Source organism: Somniosus microcephalus, chromosome 5 (assembly GCF_052327205.1).
Source record: "Somniosus microcephalus isolate GS21.2 chromosome 5, FLI_Smic_1.0, whole genome shotgun sequence".
In the NCBI taxonomy this organism is placed as follows: Eukaryota; Metazoa; Chordata; class Chondrichthyes; order Squaliformes; family Somniosidae; genus Somniosus; species Somniosus microcephalus.
This window is the reverse complement of record NC_140991.1, coordinates 283870171-283894893: the sequence shown is the minus strand read 5'-3', so window position 1 is coordinate 283894893 and position 24723 is coordinate 283870171. Positions and strand designations below refer to the sequence as shown.

General features: G+C 45.4%; 1 protein-coding gene across 1 annotated transcript in view; it reads left to right on the top strand.

Moving 5' to 3' along the window:
- The first annotated feature begins 6490 nt into the window (after positions 1-6490).
- Positions 6491-24723, top strand: part of LOC147117778 (nucleotide-binding oligomerization domain-containing protein 1-like) — a 45833-nt gene continuing 27600 nt past the window's right edge. The window contains exons 1-3 of the mRNA XM_085989046.1: positions 6491-6711; positions 17924-18098; positions 20253-22062. Coding sequence (XP_085845172.1) covers positions 6526-6711; positions 17924-18098; positions 20253-22062 — 2171 coding nt within the window. The 5' untranslated portion in view covers positions 6491-6525. The remainder of the gene's footprint in view (positions 6712-17923; positions 18099-20252; positions 22063-24723) is intronic.

The following is a 24723-nucleotide window of genomic DNA, read 5'->3' as shown; positions in this document are numbered from 1 at the left end:
TCACTTGTGTTTGTGGTGACATGGTACCGGATTTTGCGGTCAGCGGTGAACGAACGACATCAGCTGTTCATTACATTTGCACTTGCCCACACACTTTTTATGGACTTTTGCACTGGAACTTGTGGTCAGTGGAGAGCCAAAACAGCGTAGGACCCGTGTGAACAGGACCAGCAATGGTATGTCTCTTTAACCAATCAGATTGAAGAATCCTTACTGAGCCGTGCAGAGTCTGAACTTGGAAATGTCGGTTAGAATATTTTAATCAATGTAAAATCATGTACAGAAAGCGAAATAAAGAGTGGGGAAGAAAGATGGGATTAAAAGAGAGATAAAAGAGACAGAAAAAGTAAAAAAAAAAAAATTATTTAACTTTATAAATTAAAAAAAAATCATAATTATAATTTGAAGGAATGAGACTCTGCACTTGTAAAAGTAAACTTTCAGTGCCAGAGGTTTTTTTGGCAATAATTAAAACTTAACATGCCGTTAAAAATTCACTTACACTTGGATGGACAAGCCCTAATTTTTCCTGGTGTATTTAGTGGGTGTCTAGTGGGTAAATACCACAACTTCACACCCTTCGTGTGTTTTAATGCCGTGTAATTTCATGTATTTCAATGCCGGCCCAGTAATTCCTGTCGGGGGCTTGCCGCGCGTGCAAGCCCCCGATGTGCCCTTACCCGGCGCGCCGACATCTGAAACCTGGCCCGCAGTGGATTTCCTGTAAGTGGCCCGGTTATGATCTCGGCACGCTGTGCTAACCTGACCCAGCGGCGTAGTTAGTGCGATGTGCCGGCTGGGATCAGGTGAGCACTGTTCAGCCAATCAGGGGAGGGGAAACTTCATTCATAAGTTTGATAGTAAAGACTGTCAAACTCATGAAAAATATGGCACCCCAAAACACTACTTAAACTTTAAATAAAATTTTAAAAAGCATCCCAATAATTAAATTAACTATGAATAACTTTAAAAAACTATTTTAAACAATTAATCAAATTTTTGAAAAAAATAAATTTTTAAAAAATAGGGTCTAAAACTAAACTTACCTTACTGTAGACTCTTTAAAAATAATAAACCTGTGGAAAAAAAAATTCTAAATTGTACTAAAAGACCACTTACCTGTAAAACTAAGTACTTACGTGTGGTTTTTCAATGCGTAAAAACCGGAGCCCTTTACACATGCGCAAATCTGTAAAAATACAGGAAATCCAAGTCGCACGCGCGGCCCAATACCGTGCATGCGTTCAGCCTCTTAATCCCTTGGGTCAGAGGACAGGAAATGCCGGTTTTCAGAGCATGCGCTGTGCATGCTGAAAACCGGCAATTCCTCCTGGCACACGCGTGAGTATCCTGTCCGTACTCACGCGTTGTGACAGGAATTACTGGGCCATTGGTGTAGTGCAGCTTCTGGAAGAGCAGTGCAACTCGGACAACAACTTCCTGCTTTCCGGGTTTAACTGCGCATGTGCGGTCGCCGGTAGTTGCTGTCCGCTTTACTCTCTAATGGTGAACGCTCACCATTAGTCTTACTGCAAAATTCAGGCCCTTATACTGTAAATGGCCTAGCTCTACTGTTGACCTGGTGGCTGAGTGACTACACCACTAGAGGCGCAACTGAACAGTGCAGATCCGAAGTTCCTGGTTCAATTCCCAGTTGAGTTACCAATTTCAGCTGCGATGCTTGAGAGGGGGAAAATTAGGCAGGGTCATTATTTTGTGACCTATGCTGGGAAGTGTGGATAAGTGAGAAATTCAGGTGAGAACAGGGATTTGGATCCGCTGTGATGCCCTCCGTGGTCAAATAGGTTGTTGACATTCACCGACCAAGCTCCCGCGTGAAAAGATGGCCAATTTGGTGGTACTGGAGGGAATTTGGCGCCAATGGGAGTTATGTTGCTTAGCTGGTTTTGGAAGTAGCCCCAACCTAGTGCCATCCAACAAAAAGCTTCTCCCAGGCAATGTTTGCTAATCGTGACAGTTTAAAAAGACAGAACCGAGCAAGATCTCTCTTTTCCTTCCCAGTTGTACACTTGTGACAGCTCATTCTGAGAGGAGGTTTTGAACTATATAAAGGTTATACAGAGGGGAAGCTGCCACAAACACCACGGCCGCAATTTCCCCTGCCTGGGCGGGTCCGTGGCGGCCGAGGTCGGTGGCAGATCACGGCCTCGTTGCTGACTCCATCCTGCCCTCCGACATGACTTTCCTGGCATTGGGCTTGTTAAGCCCGCCCACTGCATTTCCTGGCAAATTGAAGGAAGTGGGTCTGATGATGTCATTTGATGACGCGTCATCAGCCGGTTTCCTTAAAGGGACCATGCGCAAATTTACTTTGACATTTGTGCTGTCAGTGTTCTACAGCATTGAGATGCTGCAAACACCGACAAGAACTGCACAAAGGTGCACGGCTGCACTCAGGCTCTCCCATGACTCCCTCCATATGCTTATGGAGGGAGTCACAGCAAGCAGGGAGGTTCTCTTCTCTTCCAAGGGCGGAAGAGAGCTCTCCAGGACACCAATGCAGCCTGGTTGCACATTGCACAGGAGGGAAAACGCAGGGATGTTGTCAGGGGTCCCTGGCTGCAGTGGTGCCAACCTTTCAATGATCTCAGTGGATCACGAAACATTACTTCAAAGCCACACTCAAACTCACCCTGCTGTACCACTCAACACATCCCCATCACTCTGCTGTCCATACCCTTCTCCTGTACATCCTTACTCACACCAACTTACCTTGCACCTCCACCCATCCCTCTCTATCTACATTATCACTTCCCCATCTCACTAGCCGCTATTATCATACAGTGAAATCTATATTTTCAACACAGCCTCTTATTGGACAGATCTGTGTGCACCTTGAGAAGTCTCTTACTGGGTTCCAGTGAATGTTGAGACTTAACTTCCCCCCCTCCTCCGCTATAGTGATAAGTGTGCATAGAATGGCTTGGACATTAAAGGGATGCTTCACGGTGCTGGTGTGGGATGGCGTCAATCTGGCGCATCATGTGGCAGCCAGGGTTTACAGCGTCAAGTAAAGTTAATCTGGCCATGGTGATGCCATCGCTGGCCTCCCGGGCAGCAATGTTGTCAGGGACTGATTCCCTGTGACCTGTGCAGCATCAGGTGATGGCGGAGAAGGTTGGTGATGTTGGTGTGCCTGGTGATGTTGGTTTTGGGGCTGATCGTGGAAGGGTTCAGAGGACCAAGGTGTGATTTTTTTCAAGGGCAGCTGCAGGTGAGATGGCAGAAGCAATCTGTCAATGGTGAGTGAGGTTGTTCCAATGCAGTGGCAATGGACATACAGTTGCCTCTAAACATTTGCAAGTTAAAGAAATCTCTATATGTAATACAAATACAGCAACCAATAGTTTCTGTGCTCTGAAACTGACCATCTGCAACATGACATCCTTTACACCACTTCTGCAGCTGTCAGCTTATCAGAAACACCAGAACAGACTCAACTCATGCCAGGGTAAGCTGGCGTGTTCCCCGAACAGCGGGTAACCCGTGGGGGAGAACGTAAAATTGGAAGGAAGCCTCAAAATAGTATTAAATTAGCTCTTAACAAGCCATTTAACTAGCTCCATTGTATCCCCCGCCACTTGGAGTCAGGTCAGTTCTCCGCCGACACCTGGGAGACTCGCGTGGAGGCAGATTGACAGCGGGTTTCCTACCCGGTCAAACTTTGCTATTTTGGCAGCAGACCCACCTCCAAACCCCGTCCTCTGAGCGCCGGCAAAATTCCGGACGAAGTATTTGAATGCATGGAGTATGGCTGTACTGCGCTAGTACACGAGCAGGAGAGTGGTAAGGCTTTCATTAGTGTAAGTGTTGGGGGGGCGGTGCGGAATACAGCCAATCCCTACCAGAAATCACCAAACCCCTTAGAATGGCACTTCGCCTCTCTCCTCCTCTTTAACAGCCCCCTGAAAGCCTAGCTCCTTGATCTTTCCTTCAGTCACCCCCTCCCCTCAATCCTTCCCCCACCACTGCTTGGTTTCCAGTTATTTTTCGTCTCTATGGCGCACTCCGGGATATTTTATCACACTAAAGCCTATCAATAGGGTGAATGAGCAATCCAAGTGTAGTAATTCACAGAACGGATTTACTGTAAAATCAGTGCAGTGAACCTTTCAAAGAAGTGTTTCCGCCATTACAACAGTGCCTACACTTCAAAAAGACTTCATTGGCTGTAAAGCGCTTTGGGACATCCTGCGGTTGTGAATTGCAAGTCTTTCTTTCAAATAAAAGAAAACAATTATCCATATTATGAGCTATGGGGGACAGTAGTACAGTGATACTGGAGTAGTAATCCAGTGGCCTGGACTAGTAATCCAGTGGCCTGGACTAGTAATCCAGTGGCCTGGACTAGTAATCCAGTGGCCTGGACTAATAATTTGAACGCAAGTCCACCTTGGCAGTTTAAAAAAATCTAGAAATAAAAAGCAGGTATCAGTAAAAGTGCCCATGAAGCTGTTGGGTTGTCATGAAAACCCAACTGGTTCACTAATGCACTTTAGGGAAGAAAACCTGCCGTCCCTCCCCGGTCTGGCCCTAGGTGACTCCAGTCCCACACCAATGTGGTTGACTCTTAACTGCCCTCTGAAGTGATAGAATATTCACCACCGCCTTCTCAGGCAACTAGGGAGGGGCAATAAATGCCAGCCTTGCAAGAAACTATTACATCCTGAGAATTAATTATGATTTTTTTTTTTAACAACTTGCATTAATATTGCCTACAATGTAGAAAAATGTCCCAGGGTGTTTCACAGAGCTGTAATCAATGGGCACCCAGCCGAAAGAAAGAGCCACAAGGACAGGTGACTAAAAGCTTGGTCAAAGAGGTAGGTTTTACGGAGCATCTTAAAGGAGGAGAGAGATGGAAAGTTTTGGGGAGGGAATTCCAGAGCTTAGGGCTTCGAAAGCTGAAGGCATGGCCGCCAATGGTGGGGAGGATGCACAAGAGGCCAGTGTCAGACGAAGGGAGGGTTTAGGGTGGAATAACCATTCAGGGATTTAAACAGGAGACTGAGAATTTTAAATCTGAGGTGTTGGGGGGGACCGTGAGTCTAGACCAATGAGAACAGGGGGCGCAATCTTGCCAGCCCTGGGGAGGCGGGTATGGAGGCGGGACTGCCGGGAAAGTGAGTAGGAGGCAGGTAGCCGACCTGCGCCGGGTCCCATCTCCTTGGCGGCGGGAAGGGGATTAGTGCCAGTTATCTGCCTGTTAACAGGTAGTTAACAGGCAGATAAGAGGATTATCCCCATTTTACCCACACAAGTGTGGGCTTCCCGAAGGCTCCGAACCCCGCCAGGGTCACTGAAGCGAGTAGTGGGTCTGTGGGGGTCGGAGGGGTGTAAAAGTTCGCTGTGAAGGTAAGTGATGGGTGCAAGTGTGGAGAGGTAAGTATGTGAGGTAAATGGAAAGTGTTAGAAAAAGTTTACTTACCTTTGTTTCTTCCTGCAGGCTTCAAGAGTTGGGTATGCGGAGAGTCTTGCACCTCCGCGGTGGAGGTGACAGATGGCCGCTGCATTCTCCAATGCAACAACCATCTAATTTCTGCAAAAGAAAGAGGTTTGATGAGTCTTGAATTCAAGAACTCATCAAAGTACAGAGAATGTCAGTGTTTGACAGCTTCACAGAGCTGTCAAACGATGACAATTCATCTGTCAAAAAATTGACAGATGAAACATCATATGCTGACGTTCTCTGTAACCGGCTTTCCCTTAATTGGCCTGCTAAGCCTGCTGGGCGGGTTTAACAAGGTCACTCAAGGGAAAATAGCATGGGTTGGCCAGAAGTCGATGGAGGCGGGACTGAAACCCGACAAGTGGGAGTTCTGCCTCCAAAAGCTCCCCATTGGCAAAATCCAGCTCTTGGTGTGTGTTAGGATACAGGCAGCAGAGATTTTAATAAGTGTGCTTCCTTAGTCCAGAACTTTTGAATAAAATCTTTCTTAGGACAATACAACTTTAAGCAAAGAAAGGGTTTGTATGAAATGTGAGAATTCTGTACCTAGCGAGAACGACGCTGTAGAAAGTTGAATGAGATCACCATTATGTTTTCAGGATTAACAAGAATTAAAGTTATTCTCAACCGTTATAAAGACCCACTGAAACTCAAGAGTTTAAAAGAGCAATGTATAAATGGCAGACCTGGATTATCCGATTGCCAATCAACTATAGATACATATTTAAAAAATTGACATAGGCCACACTTCCTGTTCACAAACCTTACTTCCTATTGTCATAATATTTTGGGCATGTCAGAATCAACAATTACCATTCAATTTTTCTACGTAAACTGTCACAATGTAGTTGCAAGCTCTTACTACTAGGTGGCTCTGTGGTATGAGATTCGGAAGTCTCTCTCCCAACTCCCTTACCATTTTGTATATAAAAAACCCTCATATTTATCAACTGACTGTGGTCAATTTACTAGTTTAAAATAATATTACTGACCATCCTAGTATTTGTTTCCTTTAGGAAACCTGAATTTGAACTTCACCAAGACGTGACATTACTATGGAGCAGATTGCAGCCCATAAACAGCAGCTTGCCTCTTACCTCGATCTCCTCACAGTGCATCGGGTGGAGTTAGTGAATGGAATTAAAAACACTGAGTGCATCCTGGATAACCTGCTACAGCTGGGATACTTCACGACGGAAGATACAGAGTTTATACAGCAGAGTCCAACTCAACATGAAAAGGTACAGCCAGCCAAGAAATGATAGGTCATTTACCTTTAATGAGCGGCCTGGATTTGGAGATTTGTGTATTCACTAGGTTCAGTTAGCATGTTAATTGTAGCAAAAATATTGCTCAAGCAAAATTGGTTTACCGTGTGTGGTAGTCTTCTTGTGTGATTCATCTCCCGAGTTACTCCCACCACATCCAACACCAGTAACAGATCTTTAGCTGCCAGTACTTCACCCTAGTTTTTCTATAGTTCCAGATACTCCCTCAATGCTCAACCCCCATATTTGCATGGACAGAATCTATAACGTACCACTGCCTGTGTTTCACGGTTCAGGTAGACACAGTATGAAAATTTCACACCTCTATGATTTACTGAACTCCTAACTTCCTCCTTCGAGGTGAAGGGATACTTACTAGTCCGAGCCCCTTTAGGGCTACCCCGGATCAGGAGTATTTCTCAGACATTCACTTTCAACTAAAGTTTGAGGTAGCCGAATCCTAAAGACGCTTAATTGGGTCTAAAGGTCCGGGCTACCTCTCCCTAAAGGAAAGGAACAACCCGAGAATGTTACCATCCTCCAGATAGCACTTTTAATAAGTTTAGCTAGACTGTAACATTCTGGATATTATGAGGGTCCGGAAAACTCCCCCAGAATTCTGTAACTCTCCACCAAAGAGTGTACAGAGATTGAGTTTGCGAGTTTTTGATACAGAAGTCTTATGTGAGACAATTCTAAAAATATATAGATTTATTAAAGAACTGACATGCAATTTACAGTTGGTGAGTCAATTGCAACATTAACAGTTCCAAAAAGAGAAAACATACGATCTTTTTAACAGAGAATCTTACTTTCAAATCTTAACTTCACTACAGTATTACAGTTCTTAAAGTTTTCTACAGCATATCCACCAATATCAAATACCTTTGATCCCCGAGGTACAAAGAGTTGGAGACTACAGAGCCGCCTCTGAAGCCGAGAATCGCTTTGCCCGATTAAAGCGAGTCTGTTATCCCATTTGAGAGTTCAATATTTATACCCTTTTCCAGTGGTATTTCCTTTAAGGTTTTCTGCTGATGCCAGCTAATTATCTCTAGTCATTTTTCTGCCAACCTCTGCAACTCTTACTGCCACCTCAGCCAGAATCATGTCTCATCTCTAGGTGTTCTAAGTTTACCATATAAAAACGGTGTGACGGCAAGTGTTCCTTACTTTGTCATCTTTACGAGAGCAGATGTTCCTTATCTTATTTGCTTCTTTATGAAGTGTAAATTAGAACACCTTATCCAAGGTGAACTATTGTTTTTTTCCCAAAAAGTCAGCCTGTCGGAGCCCTTCACCTTCTGTTTCAATAAGGTTATTTATTCAGGGTCAACAACTGTCTTATCTCAATAGCCAGAATGCTTTCACAGCTATTTCATAGTTAGGTTTCTAAATTTCCAAACCCAGTTTGTCATGTTTAAATGAGGCCAGAACTCTTTCATAAGATAGTGTATTTTTCTGAATAGGTTATATGGCTTATTCCTTCACAGGGGTTTGTGATTCACCAAGTACACCTTGCTCAAACTCACTCCTGAAATTCTTTGGGCTGCTTACGGCTATGTTGGTGCTGAGGGCAGGGCGGGTGCTTGGTGCACAGAGCGAGATTAAATGGAGTGGACTTGAACAGTGTGTTTTATTTGGGAATTGGAAAGAATGGGAATTCGGGGAAGGAGTTGCTGCTTTTTGCCTACACTACTTGTAGTGCTTTGTGTTACAGGTAGATATGTAATTTCAGTACCCATAACTTAATCTAGATCAAGTAAGTAGTCAAGAAACTACACTGTAAACTAAGTGACCTACTTACAAATTTAATTACATTTAATTAAATAAAACAAGGTCATATAGGGATGGCAGTGCAGGTGGTGCGCCGCAACTGAAGTTTGTGGGAGTTTGTGGAGAGCATTGTGATCCCGAACAACCACGTTTGCAGTAAGCGCCTGCATCTTGAGGAACTCCAGCTCAGAGTTTTTGCGGGGCAACAAGGATGGGGAGAGTTACCTGGACACTTTGATCCAGGAGGCAGCCACATCCCTTAGGTTAGGTAGTGCTACAGGTCTGGTTAGTGGTCAGGGACAGGAGGGTGTGACTGTAACTCAGGCAAGTAAGGGGACCCCAGGTGCAGTGTGGGAGGAGCCTCGGCCTTTGCCCTTGTCCAACAGGTATGAGGTTCTTGCTGCCTTTGTGGATGAGGGAAAAGCCTACAGGATGGATGAGCAAGCTGACCATGGCACCATTGTGCAGGAGGCCATTCAAGTGGGGGGAGTGAAAGGGAATGTAGTTGTGGTAGGGAACAGTATAGTCAGGGGGATAGATACTGTTCTCTATAGCCGCGACTGAGAGTTCCGAAGGTTGTGTTGCCTGCCCGGTGCCAGGGTTAAAGACATCTTCTCATGGCTGGAGAAGAACTTGGAGTGGGAGGGGGAGGATCCAGCTGTCGTGGTCCACGTAGGAACCAATGACATAGGTAGAACTAGGAATAAGGTTCTGCTGAGGGAGTTTGAGGAGCTAGGATCCAAATTAAAAAGCAGAAGCTCAAAGGTAATAATCTCTGGATTGTTACCTGAGCCACATGCAAATTGGCATAGGGACAAACAGATTAGAGGTTTAAATGTGTGGCTTAAAGAGTGGTGTGGGAGGCAGGGGTTTCAATTCATGGGGCACTGGCACTAGTACTGGGGAAAGAGAGAGCTGTTCCGTTGGGATGGGCTCCACTTAAACCGGGCTGGGACCAGGGTCCTGGCAAACCAAATAACTAGGGCAGTAGACAGGGCTTTAAACTAATGAAGGGGGGAATGGGAGGATTCAGGAAAGAGTAAATTTAAAAGCAGTGAGAGAAATGTCAAGGCTCTAGAGCAGAGTTTTGGGTAAAATGGTGAGAGATTGGGAAATGTTGGTGTTCAGAGGGACTTGGGTGTCCTTGTACATGAATCACTGAAAGTTAACATGTAGGTACAGCAAGCAATTAGGAAAGCAAATGGTATGTTGGCCTTTATTACAGGAGGATTTGAGTATAAGAGTAAAGACGTCTTACTGCAATTATATAGGGCCCTGGTGAGACCACACCTGGAGTATTGTGTACAGTTTTAGTCTCCTTACCTAAGGAAGGATATACTTGCCATAGAGGGAGTGCAATGGAGGTTCACCAGGCTGATTCCTGGGATGGGGGGGGGGGGGGGGAATTGTCCTATGAGGACAGATTGAGTAGACTAGGCTTATATTCTCTAGAATTTAGAAGAATGAGAAGTGATCTCATTGAAACATACAAAATTCTTACGGGGTAAATGCAGGGAGGATGTTTCCCCTGGCTGGGGAGCCTAGAACCAAGGGTCACAGTCTCAGAATAAGGGGTCGGCCATTTAGGACTGAGATGAGGAGGAATTTCTTCACTTAGAGGATGGTGAATTTTGGAATTCTCTACCCCAGAGGGCTGTGGAGGCTCAGTCATTGAGTATATTCAAGACAGAGATCGATAGATTTTTTAATATAAAGGGAATCAAGGGATATGGGGATAGTGCAGGAAAGTAGAGATGAGGTAGAAGATCAGCCATGATCCTTATTGAATGGTGGAACAGGCTCGAAGGGCCAAATGGCCTACTCCTGCTCCTAATTTTTATGTTCTTATGAAAACCTGCTGCATTGTGTAAGAGAGATTGGGCTACACTTGGTCCTGCCTTCTCACCCTGGAAAGAACCTACTGGAAGGGTAAAGGTGAGGATACTCAAGTCTTCTTGAAAACCTTTGAAACAGCAAACTTAACAATGTGTGTGGAAAACAATTTACATCACATCGTATGGTCAGGAGTTGTGTGCATCCTGTTATATTTTTTTAAGTAAACCATCCTTGTGGAATTGGATTTTGCAAGGTTCCCAAGTTCTGTGTGTTGCATAACTCACAGGTAACCATCAATTAACTGTGTTTCATGTAACTAATCTAATATTAGTTATGAGTTACATAATGGGACAGATCTTGCTGGAGCAGGCCATCTCGTGGCGTTCCCGGTTAGTTAGCCTTTTTTCTGCATCCTTCAGCTCAAACTTGCTGGAAGTACGAGCTGATAATGACATGGAAAAGGCCATGGGACATCTGGGACCTCAGTGAACAGCGGGACCAACAGTGTGCCTCCTTAACCAATGACATTTAAGGGTTGAAAAAGAAACAGAGGAATGACTGAGAAGGAGGGTGAATTAAGAATGGGTAAATTAGAGTCAAATTGGGTACAGAAGGAGAAATAAAGAGAGGAAATAAAGATTGGATTGAGGGAGATAAAAGAGACAGAAAAGAAAAGTAAGAAGAAAGAATTAAATTTTAAATTTGACACTTTAAAAATCTCTAACAACAATTAACTACTTACAGGAATGAGATTGAACAGTTTAAAATGTTTGCTTTCTGAGCTAGAGGTTGATTGGCATTGCATTAACAGTTGTTAAAAGGATTCTTCAGCTGTTAAATATGAGCCCTAACTTTCTGAGGTGAGTTTAATGGGCAATTAATGTGCAAATCCAGCAAGTTCTTAAAAATAACGGGGAGCTTGAAGGCGAGCTGCCCTTTGTGCAAAGCAAACTGCAGAGCGGCATAAATCGACCAGCAAGTTCTGTTGATTTGCAACTCACGGAATATCTCTTAATCTCCCAAATTTGCTGGCCAATTTGTGAATTAATAATGGTGTGCGTTGTTCACATATCGTTATATTCCCCGCCAGATTCAGCCCAATATTCTATTCCATAAGAACAGACAGGGCAGCATGGGACCATGGTTTCAGATGTCGTATTAATACCGACCCTGCACTCTACAATGCAATACCATTAACGAGGGGAACATACGAAAACGGAGGACAGGTAAAGACCAAGTGGACCATCCAGCCCAACCCATCCAGAAATGGTGAAGACTGTTCCGCCATTCAGTGAGATCATGGCTGATCTGTATCCTAACTCCATCCACCTGCCTTGGCTCCATATTCCTTAATACTCTTGGCTAGCAAAAAATCTATCAATCTCCAATTTAAAATTGTTAATTGAGCTAGCATCTTCTGCTTTTTGTGGGAGAGAGTTCCACACTTCTTCCACCCTTTTGTGTGAAGAAGTGTTTCCTAACTTCACTCCTGAATGGCCTGGCTCTGATTTTAAAGTTATGTCCCCTTGTCCTAGACTCCCCCACCAGCGGAAGACATTCTCTCTAACTATCCTATCAATTTCTTTCAAAATCATAAAATCCTCAATCAAATCACCCTTTAGCCTTCTATATTTCAGGGAATACAAAAGCCTAGTTTATGTAATCTCTCCTCATAATCTAACCCTTGGCGCCCTGGTAACATTCTGGTGAATCTGTGCTGCACTCCTTCCAAAGCCAATATATCCTTTCTAAGGTGTGGTGCCCAGAACTGTACATAGCACTCCAGATGCGGTCTAACCAGGGTTTTGTATAGCTGTAGCAACTCCCTTTATATTCTAGCCCTCTAGTTATAAAGGCTAACATTCCATTAGACTTTTTGATTATTTTTGTTTCTGGCTACTACATTTTAGTGATCTGTGTACATGGACACCAAAATTTCTTTGGATCTTGACTGTTCCTAGCTTTTCACCATTTTAAAAATACTCGGATCTATCCTTTATTGGTCCAAAATGGATGACCTCACACTTACCTGCGTTGAAATCAATCTGCCATTGTTTTGCCCACTGACTCAATCTATCAATGTCTCTTTGTAACTTTATGTGCCCGTCTACACTACTTACTATGCCATCAATCTTTGTGTCATTGGCAAACTTGGAAAAATGGCTCCCTATTGCATTATCTAATTTGTTAACAAATATAGTGAATAGTTGAGGGCCCAGCACAGATCTTTATGGGACAACACGAGTCACTTCCTTCCGATTAGAGTACATACCCATTATCCCCAATCTTTGACTTCTACCACCTAACCAATCTCTTAAGCAGGTCAATAATTTGCCTTAAATTCCATGAGCTTTAATTTTAGCTAAAAATCTCTTATGTGGAACCTTATCTAATACTTTCTGGAAGTCCATATGAACTATATCCATAAGCATTCCCCTGTCTACTACTTTAGGTACTTCCTCAAAAAATTAAATTATGTTCATTTGACATGACCTACCCTTTACAAATCCAAGTTGGCTCTCTCTAATTAGTTCAAATTTCTTTAAGTGCTCAGTCACTCTGTCCTTAATTATAGATTCCAATAACCTCCCCACAATAGATATTAGACTAATCAGTCCAATAATTTTCTGTTTTTTTTCACTCAGCTTTCTTAAATAATGAAGTTACAATTGCAATTTTCCAATCTAATGGGACAATTCCTGAATCAGAGCGCGTTGGAAGATTATGGCTAAAGTTGTGATACTTCAGACACTTTTTGCCCATTTTCTCCCCATTCCTCCTGGGCTACAGTTCAACAGGCTCCAGTCATTCGATTCTTCATGTAAATATCTAAGACAGTCGCTATTGGCAGCATATTCATCGAGGGGGTGCTTCACAACTTAGCTCATGCTTCATCCACACACACACACACAATCACACACACACACTCGCACACACACTTTACACGTGACAATAATTAAGTGTTTTTATTTGGTCTAAGATGTAACCTTCCTGAATTCCACCTTGGTACATAAGGCACTAAAACCCAGTTTCACCCGCAGAAATCATATCCTAGTCTAACATGACACATTTATTGCAGAGATTGGCTAGGCTGTTTTTGGGCAGTTGCCCGAGGGCGTTGTCCAGGCCATTTAACCCAAATACAAACTGATATGCCATCAATAACTCAAAGACAAGGATTCAACTGAAGGCTTTTAATCACTAAGAACATTGCAGCATTGCAGGTCTTCCCACATCGGGTTCGTCTGGTAGGAATGACTCATACAGCTCTTGAGACCTTTATATGGCAAAAGACAGGGGCGTAGCCAATACACACAATAGGAACAAAAGGGGACGGTTCACACAATACAAGCAGGTAAAACACATGGGCTGATGAAAGCATATATTTCATCACATTCACCCCTTCTACAGATTTAATCTGTCCGGGGGTGTGATAGTCCTTCCTGAACGTCGCAACAGTACCTCGGGTTCCGACCGGGAGTCCGTGGTGCCCTCCTGGGCATACCCATGTGCTGGGGGTGTTGCAGGTACTTCTGGGGGTGGTGAGGATACCTCTGGGGATGGTGGAGGTTCTTCTGGGGGTGGTGGTGATGGGTCGTCGTCGTCGCTTCCTGCCGAGGCAAGGTCCTTTATGGACACGGTGTCTTCACGCCCGTCGGCGTGCTTGACGTACGCGTACTGTGGGTTTGCGTGGAGTAGGTGTACTGCCTCCACGAGGCGATCCGTTTTGTGGCCCCTCACATGCTTCTGTAACAGGACTGTCCCTGGGGTGGAGAGCCACGAGGGTAGGGATACTCCAGAGGTTGATTTGCGGGGAAAAACAAACATCTTCTTGTGAGGAGTGGCGTTAGTAGCAGTACACAGTAGCGACCTTATCGAGTGGAGTACATCTGGGAGGACCTCCTGCCAGCGGGAGGTGGGGAGGCCTTTAGACCTTAGTGCTAAGGTGACCGCCTTCCACACTGTCGCGTTCTCCCTCTCCACTTGCCCATTACCCCGGGGGTTATAACTAGTGGTCCGACTCATGGCTATCCCCTTCGACAGCAGGTATTGGCGCAGTTCATCACTCATGAACGACGCCCCCCTGTCAGTGTGGATGTAGTTAGGCATGCCGAACGTGCAAAACAGGTTGCCGAGGCACTTGATGACCTTGGCACTGGTCATATCTGGGCAGGGGTAGGCGAATGGGAAGCGGGAGTACTCGTCCACAATGTTGAGAAAGTACACATTGCGGTCGGTGGAGGGGAGTGGTCCCTTGAAATCTAAGCTCAGGCGCTCGAATGGCCATGTAGCTTTGATCAGGTGGGCTCGGTCGGGCCTGAAAAAACGGGGCTTGCATTCCGCACAGGTGCGGCAGTCCCTGGTCATAGACCGGACCTCCTCGATGGAATAGGGCAGGTTACGGGATTTTATAAAGTGGAATAGCCGGGTGACCCCCGGGTGGCAGAGGCCATTGTGGAGGCCCTGTAGCCTGTCCCCCTGGATGCTGGCACACATCCCTCGTGATAGGGCGTCGGGGGATTCGTTGAGGGCCCCCGGCCTATATATTATGTCATACTCAAACGTGGAGAGTTCGATCCGCCACCTGAAAATTTTGTCGTTCTTGATCTTCCCCCTCTGTTTGTTGTTAAGCATGAAGGCTACTGACCGCTGGTCGGTAAGCAGGGTGAAGCGTTTGCCGGCTAGGTAGTGCCTCCAGTGCCGCACTGCCTCCACTATGGCCTGGGCCTCCTTCTCTACCGAGGAGTGCCTGATCTCGGGCCCTTGGAGGGTTCTTGAGAAAAAGGCTACGGGCCGCCCATCCTGGTTGAGGGTGGCTGCTAAAGCGAAGTCGGACGCATCGCTTTCGACCTGGAAAGGGATGTTTTCGCCCACTGCCCGCAGCGCGGCCTTCTCAATGTCATGTTTAATGCTGTTGAAGGCGGCGTGGGCCTCGGCCGTGAGCGGGAAGGACGTTGATTTCAGGAGGGGACGGGCCTTGTCGGAATAATTGGGGACCCATTGGGCGTAATAGGAGAAGAACCCCAGGCACCTTTTCAGGGCCTTGGGAGTGTTTGGTAGGGGTAGCTCCCGTAGGGGACGCAATCGGTCGGGGTCCGGACCGATTTCCCCGTTTTCCACCACGCAGCCCAGGATACAGAGGCGCGTGGTGCTAAAGACACACTTATCCTCGTTGTAGGTGAGATTGAGTCTGAGGGCAGTTTTCAGAAATCTCGCGAGGTTCGAGTCGTGGTCTTGCTGGTCGTGGCCGCAGATGGTGACGTTGTCTAGGTATGGGTAGGTGGCTGTTAACTGGTTCTCATCGACCATGCGGTCCATCTCCCGCTGGAAGACCGAGACCCCGTTCGTTACCCCAAAGGGGACTCTGAGGAAGTGGTAGAGACGTCCGTTCGCCTCGAAGGCGGTGTATGGACGGTCCTCCGGCCTAATGGGGAGCTGGTGGTATGCCGATTTTAGGTCAATGGTGGAAAACACCCGGTATTGCGCGATTTGGTTAACCGTATCCGCTATGCGGGGCAGAGGGTAGGCGTCTAGCTGGGTGTATAGATTAACCATCTGGCTATAATCTATCACCATCCGCTTCTTTTCGCTACCCTTAACTACTACTACCTGGGCACGCCACGGGCTGGTACTGCATTCGATGATACCCTCCCGCTTGAGTCTTTCTACTTCCGACGCAATGAACCGTCTATCCTCCCAGCTGTACCGCCTGCTCTTGGTCGCTATGGGTCGACAGTTGGGTGCGAGGTTGGCGAACAGAGAGGGCGGCTTGACCTTCAGGGTAGCCAGACCGCACACTGTGAGGGGCAGCTGGGACCCACCGTAGGTAAGCGTGATACTTTGGTGGTGGCACTGGAAGTCCAGACCCAAGATCACGCTCACACAGAGATCTGGCATTATCAATAGTTTAAAATCGCTGTAATCATTGCCTTTTACCGACAACATAACCGCGCAGAAACCTGTAATTTTTGAGGTATGAGTCTTATCGGCCATGGCGATTTTGCCCTGTGTGGGGACTATCGTTAGTGAAAGTCATTTTACCAGGCTAGGATGAATAAAGCTTTCGGTGCTCCCGCAGTCAATCAAGCATTTAACCTTGTTCCCGTTTACCTCTATGTCCATCATCGATTTAGACAACGGATGCGGCCTGGATTGATCCACTGTGATCGAGGCCACCAGTGGGTCCTGGAGGTCCGTGTAGTCGGGGCAAGATGGTGGACTCCATGAGGGTGGACAAGATGGCTTCCAAGATGGCGGCCCCCACAGCGCGCACAAGGCGGAGTGGGCCGCGTGGCCTGGGGAACAGGATTCAGAGTTCTTCTGGGCCATATCCAGCGATCGCGCTATATCTATAGCCTGTTTTAAGTCCAGTCCCTCCTTTTCAAACAGTTTCTGCCGAATGTAATTTGAACTGAGGCCCGCAATAAGGGAGTCTCGAATCAGCTCCTCCGTGTACACGATGGCAGACACGGCCTTACAGTTACAGTCTCTGCCCAGTACTTTTAGGCTTAGTATAAAGTCCTCTAGTGACTCACCATGCCGCTGCGTGGGAGTAGTCAGAAGATGCTTGGCGTACACCTCGTTTATTGGCCGCACGTAGTGGGCCTTCAGAATGGCGCAGGCATCCCCGTAGCTGGTGGCATCTTGGATGAGGGGGGAGACCCGATGGCTCACCCAGTTTCACAGGATTCCCAGTTTCATGTCTCCAGTAGCGGTTGCGGCTGCTATGGCGGTGGATGAGTTTGCAATGAAAAATTCGAAGCATTGGAACCAGTGTCCGAACTGTGTGGCTGCGTCTGAGGCATGGGGGTCCAGATCCAAGCGCTCTGGTTTCAGGAGTCGATCCATCTTGGTGTTTTAGTGATTAAAATTGATGTGCCTTCAATAACTCAAAGACGAGGATTCAACTGAAGGCTTTTAATCACTAAGAACATTGCAGCATTGCAGGTCTTCCCACATCGGGTTCGTCTGGTAGGAATGACTCCTACAGCTCTTGAGACCTTTATATGGCAAAAGACAGGGGCGTAGCCAATACACACAATAGGAACAAAAGGGGGCGGTTCACACAATACAAGCAGGTAAAACACATGGGCTGATGAAGGCATATATTTCATCACACAAACATCCCATGTGACTTGTTCAATTATGTGTTTGGTTGGCAACTTCTTTTGAAATTAACAGACAGTTATTTCAATCACTGGGTCCCAGTCAATACCAATCACCTCTAGATGCTTCATAGTGTGTGGACTGATGGCAGCTTAGACCTTGGGATGCTGCTGTAGGTTTTGCTGTTAGATACTCATCTAGTTTGCGATGATTAGTGCTGGCTGTGCTGGTTAAGTTGGTTGGAGAAGGATCAATGCTGAGGGGTGGTTCAAGGCTAGGTTGATGAAAGGGCCTTTAGTAATAAGAATGCGTCTCACCTAGGATTTGATGTTTTTCCATTACGGTTATAAACAAACCATTTTGCAGAGGCTAAAACATTTAATAAATTGATGCAACATGTACAGCAGAAAAAAATGAACCAGGTCAAAACTTGCCTCTGCAACCTTGCATAAAAAATGTTTTTCAGGTTCGTAAAACGCTGGATATAATATCGGCTAAAGGAGAAGAAAGTGCGGAGTACTTTGTGTATATCCTGCACTGTGCCAAAGAGGTTTACTCCGATTTCCACCCTTGGTTGAAAGAAATTCATTACTGCCCATCAGACCACCTGCTGAATAAACCAGTGCTGATTACAGATGCCGGTGAGTGAATGTTTCACAAATGCATTCGGTTCCCGCGTTAATCAAACGATCCAGGGCCGAGAATTAATTCAACGATGACCAAATACCTTTGTTGCCATCAGGCAATCTAGTGTTATGATTGATCAGACAGTTACTGTGGCTGAGAGCCATTAGTCCACGGTGAGATAGGTATCGATACTGTAACTAGTGATTGCAGCATTGTAGGAACCCCAGAATACTCTCAGAAAACATTGCAATTGGTGATAATTATCTCCTCTACATAAGCACATTTTCTCCAAGCCAATTAGACGGTCACATCACAGGTACAAATTTCATTCATGGTTACGAATTAAAATGAATTATAATAAAAATAACGGTAGTATTTTAGAACAGTGCAGTTGATTTGATTGGGGTCTGTACTGCTGACCCTCAATATCCACTCCCTCCACCACTGGCGCACAATGGCTGCAGTGTGTGTGATCTACAGGATACACTGCAGCAACTCGCCAAGGTTACTTTGACAGCACCGCCTTTTCCTCCAAGAGCATCAATATGGTGGAATACCATCACCTCCAACACACACTGTCCTGACTTAGACGTACATCGCTACTCCTTTATCGTCGTCGGGTCGATATCCTGCAATTCCCTACCTAACACCATTGTGGGAGCACTTTCACCACACGGACTACAGAGCTTCAAGGAGAAGGCCCACCACTACCTTCTCAAGGCAATTGAGATTGCCAATGAATGCGGCCACAGCCCGAGAACAAGTGTACATAAGGAGATAAAAACAAATAGTGGCAATAATGAATTCATAAATGTGTATCAATTTTGAAAACTACTTTTCCCCTTATCCTTCAAGACAACCTGGACCCATTCCTCTGCTGCTGAGAAGGCAGTCAGGCAGTCTGCTCCCAGACCGCTGCCAGTCGCCCCCCTATCTAGTTCATGTCTCTTCTGGCTGCTATCCAACCAGAATATCCCCATCTGATATTTGCTGTCCTCTGCAGAGAGATGCCGAATCTTCTAGCGAGCACCTTCTTGGGAGATCACATCTGAATCCTTCACACTCTATGTGGCTCGGCATTATAGGAACAGGAGTAGGCCATTCAGCACGTCAAGCCTGTTCCCCCATTTAGTTGGATTATGGCTGATCTGTATCTTAACTCCATCTACCCACTTTGGTTCTGTAACCCTGAATAGCTTTGCCAAAGAAAAATCTATCAATCTCAGTTTTGACATTTTCAATTGACACAGCTTTTGGGGAGAGAGTTTCAGATTTCCACTACCCTTTGTGTGAAGTGCTTTCTGACATCACCACTAAAAGGCCTAGTTCTAATTTTAAGATTATGCCCCCTTGTTCTGGACTCCCCCACCACAAGAAATAGTTTCTTCCTATTGATCTTATCAATTCCTTTAATCATCTTAAACACCTCAAGTAAATCACCGCTTACTTAATCTTCTACATTCAAGGGAATACAAGCCTAGTCTATGCAACCTGTCCTCAATAATGTAACCCTTTTAGCTCCAGTATAATTCTGGTGAATCTGTGTTGCACCACCTCCAAAGCCAATATATTCTTCCTGAGGTGCGGTGCCCAGAAGTGAATCAACTGGTGCTTGATTGCTTGATACCACTACACTCTCCTTGTCAATCGATTGTTTTAAAAACAAAACACATCGGTGGTTATTTTACTACTCTGCTTTTCCTCACATGAAATTAATCACAGGCATGGTAATACCATGGATAGATGCACAACTTTTGTTCATTATTTCCTAATGAAATCCCCAGAACATTCAAAGAAAGCTTTATATCAAAGTGTAATAAAGTACTGGAGGTTCTATTCACCTGATCAAGTTTAGGCTGTGCTGTTAATGTAAGCAATCCGAGTTATATTTAGAACAAATCACTGTACAATGTTTATATCAAATCTGTGGATTATTTATATATACTCTGCCATTCTAGTAGATTAAGGCAAAACTAATATGATTACACTTTGCATTGGATTACAGTAAATGGATTACAGTAAATGTATTATTTTCATGATTGTGAAATTTTATTTTAAGCTCAAGAAAACACCATGGAAAGTAATGACAAAAATAAACCTTCCTAGAATTATGTCACTGATATACCAGTCACAAAACCTCTCACTAATGTATTGTGTTCGTCTTTCAGTTTGTCAGTATACTGAAAAGCTCCGTGATGAATTGCAACGAGATACAAGGTTCACTTCATCATATGCCCAAAAGGAAGATACTCCATTTGATGACATTTACACTGAGACTCTTATGGAATTAATCAACGCAGTCAATGAAACCCAAGGAAGCATCTCCCACTTGGCAGATTTGTTCAGTGACACGGGAGTCATCAATGAAGATGCAGAAACGGTGTTTGTAACTGGAGACGCTGGGGTTGGTAAGACCATACTGCTCCAGAGACTTCAGAACTTGTGGTCCAAGGGAGAGCTGTCCATTGATGTTAAATTCTTCTTCAAATTTAGATGTCGAATTTTCAATAGCTTTAAGGAGGAAGAGAAGATCTCTCTCAGAGATCTACTGTTCAAGTACAACTGTTACCCTGACAAAGACACTGATGAGATATTCAGTTACATCCGGCAGCACCCAGCTTCTGTTCTCTTCACACTGGATGGGTTTGATGAAATTAATGTGGACTGTGACTTTAATGACATCCCTGACATCTCTTCACCCTTTGACCGCACCCATCCTGTGGCCCTGTTGATGAATCTTCTCCAAGGAAAGTTATTAAAAGGTTCCAAAAAATTATTGACTGCAAGAACTGGCACAAACCTACCGATGAGAATGGTGAGAAAGAGAGTGACACTGAAGGGCTTTTCCAAGGACCATTTGCTGCGGTATTTGAAGAAGTTCTTCAAAAACGAGGCCCATCAAACTTTGGTTTTGACCCAGCTGGAGGCGAACCCTCACCTGTGCAGTCTATGTTCAGTGCCGTTGTTTTGCTGGATTATATTTAAATGTTACGAACACTTTCAGTCCACGTGTAGCTCCCAGCGGTTGTCGCATACCGTTACACTGACTGACATCTACCTGGTCATGATTGAGGTCTTCCTTAACCATTCTTCCCAGGCCAATCTAAATAAGAAAAATGCCAGAAGCCAGATAAACTTGTTCACAACAAAAAAGGAAGCACTAATACGGTTCGGTAAACTAGCCCAAAAAGGCATTGAAAACAACATTTTTTTATTCAGCCAGGAGAAAATTGCAGCAGCAAAGATTCGGGAAGAGGATTTACAGTTGGGCTTCATCAAAACTGTAGGCCATTATAATGGATGTGGGAACCAATCGACATATGAATATATTCACTTAACACTCCAGTCATTTTTCACTGCTTTTTCATTAATTCTAGATGATGAGATCAGTTCGCGGGACTTTCTTGCACTATTCAACGATGGGAATGTACCAGCACCGTCAACCAACAAACTAAGTAATGTGGTTTTAGCTTTCTTGAGCCCTACGAGGCATTCCTCCACAACTGTCCTCAAGCCATTCAGCGAACATCTGCAATTTACCATGCTGTTCCTTTGTGGCTTGTTGTCCAACAGCAATATTGGCCTGCTGCTAAACCTTGCCTCTCCCGCAACCGTTAAGGAAAAGCAGTCAGTGCTGACGTCCTACCTGTTCAACTGCATGAAAATGCACTTGCAAAGTCTTCCTCGCTCGCACCTTGAAGATGGCTGCAAGGTTCACGTCCTACCACGTTTCATATGGCTGATAAGGTACATATTCGAAATGCAGAATGGAGCAGCAGCCAAACTGGCAGCCAAAGGAATCTGTGCCGATTACATAAAGCTGAACTATTGCAATGTCTCCTCCGCTGACTGTAGCGCTCTTGCATTTATCTTGCGCCACATCCAGAGACCCCTGGCACTGGAGATGGACAACAACAACATCAATGATTATGGTGTGGAGCAACTGGTCTCCTGTTTCAGACAGCTCACAGTCCTCAGGTAAACACTGTCACCAGATATTGGTGTTTTCTGTCCCAGTCATGTGGAACTGAGGTTCTTCCAATAGAACTATTATTACTTGGGATGTTAGAATTCACCCTTGTCTTACAGGATTAGGCTTCACCTTAAGGTGTCAGCCATGGCTCAATTGGTAGCACTCTCGTCCTTAAGTCAGAAGGTTGAGGGTTCAAGCCCCACTCCAGAGACTTGAGCACCTGATCTAGACTGACCCTTCAGTGGAGTATCCAGTTTTTCTCCGATATGCCCTCTCCGAGCTCATCTTGTCCATGCTTCCTGCTCCCTCAACCCTATTCCCACTAAACTGCTGACCACCTAGCTTCCTTTTCTGGCCCCCATATTAGCTGATATCATTAACGGTGTTCTCTCTCCTCAGGTACTGTCCCCCTCTCCCTCAAATTTGCCATCACCACCCCTCTCAAAAAATCAACCCTTGACCCCTCTGTCCTTGCAAACTACCGCCCCATCTCCAACCTCCCTTTTTCTCCAAAGTTCTTGAACGTGTTGTTGCCTCCCAAATCCATGCCCATCTTTCCCGGAACTCCATGTTTGAATCCCTCCAATCAGGTTTCTGCCACTGCCACAGTACCAAAATAGCTCTCATCAAAATCACAAATAACATCCTCTGTGACTGTGACAAAGGTAAACTATCCCTCCTCGTCCTTCTCGACCTGTCTGCAACCTTTGACATGGTTGACCACTCCATCCTCCTCCAATGCATCTCCACTGTCATCCAGCTGGGTGGGACTGCACTCGCCTGGTTCCATTCTTATTTATCTAAACGTAACAAGAGAATGGCTGCAATGGCTTCTCTTCCCACTCCCACATTGTTACCTCTGGTGTCCCCCAAGGATCTATTCTTGGCCCTCTCCTATTTCTCATCTACATGATGCTCCTCAGCGACATCATCCGAAAACACAGCGTCAGTTTCCACACATACGCTGACAACACCCAGCTCTACCTCACCACCTCTTCTCTCCACCCCTCCACTGTCTCTAAATTGTCAGACTGCTTGTCTGACATCCAGTACTGGATGAGCAGAAATTTCCTCCAACAAAATATTGGGAAGACCGAAGCCATTGTCTTAGGTCCCCACCACAAACTCTGTTCCCTAGCCACCAACTCCATCCCTCTCCCTAACATCTGTCTGAGGCTGAACCAGACTGTTCGCAACCTTGGTGTCATATTTGAACCTGAAATGAGCTTCAGACCACTTCCGTAACATCTGCGGCTGAAACCCTCATCCATGCCTTTGTTACCTCTAGATTTGACTATTCCAACGCGCTCCTGACTGGCCTCCCATTTACTATATCAAAACCACTCACGATCAAATCTCCTCTTAACCTTCTGTGCTAAAAGGTGCACAACCCCAGCTTCTCCAGTCTCTCCACATAACTGAAGTCCCTCATCCCTGGTACCATTCTAGTAAATCTCTTCTGCACCCTCTCCAAGGCCTTGACATCCTTCCTAAAATATGGTGCCCAGAATTGAACACAATACTCCAGCTGGGGCCTAACCAGTGTTTTATAAAGGTTTAGCATAACTTCCTTGCTTTTGTACTCTATGGGCTGGATTTTCATTGAGGAAATAACAACAGAAAATGCTGGAAATACTCAGCAGGCCGGGCAGCATCCGTGGAGCGAGAAACAGAGTTAACGTTTCAGGTCTGGGAACCTTCATCAGGCCAATTAAGGGCCACCCGGCAACAGGTGATGTCACAGATTGATATTTCAAGACCTTTTGACAGATGAAATATCAGCGTTTGAAGCTGTCAAACACTGACAATCTGTACTCTAAGTTAAGTTAATTCTTTCCTCTCCGGATGATTTAGAGATCTCTCCGGAACAGAAAGCTGAATGCTGCAATTTTTGACAGATCGCGGCCATTCTGCTTTCTGTGCCGGTGAGATGAGGGACTCCCGAGATCTGAAGGAAGGAAGGCTGTAAAGGTAAGTAAACCTTCTTTAAACACTTTAAACACACCAAACACACTTACCTCTGCACTCATCACTCACCTGAACACCGGACATCTTGACCCCTCCAAGCCCTTCAGCCCGACGGCCCGCCTCGCTAACTTGGCGTGGTTTGGAGCGGTCGGGAATCCCACACTTCAAGAATGAAAATAGGGATTAGGCTAAAAACTGCCTGTTAACTACCTGTTAACAGGCAGTTAATTGGCACTAATCCCCTTCCCGCCTCGGGGAGGCGGGTCCCAGCACAGGTCGGGTATACGCCTCCTTTGAAACTGGCATGGAGGCGGGTTGGGGGCGGGATGGGTTAGTGCCCCCCAATTTCGGGATTTTAACCCCCTACACGCTTCCAATCCTGCCTCCACGGCCCAATGAAAATCCTGCCCCCATGCCTCTATTAATAAAGCCAAGGATTCCATGTACTTTTTTAACTGCCTTCTCAACTTGTCCTGCCACCTTCAAAGATTTGTGTACATAAACCCCCAGGTCTCTTTGTTCTTGTATCCCCTTTAAAATTGTACCATTTAGTTCATATTGCCTCTCTTCTTCCCAAAATGTATAATTTCACACTTCTCTGTGTTAAATTTCACCTGCCATGTGTCTGCCCATTTCATCAGTCTGCCTATATCCTCCTGAAGTCTGTTACTATCCTCCTCACTGTTTACTACATTTCT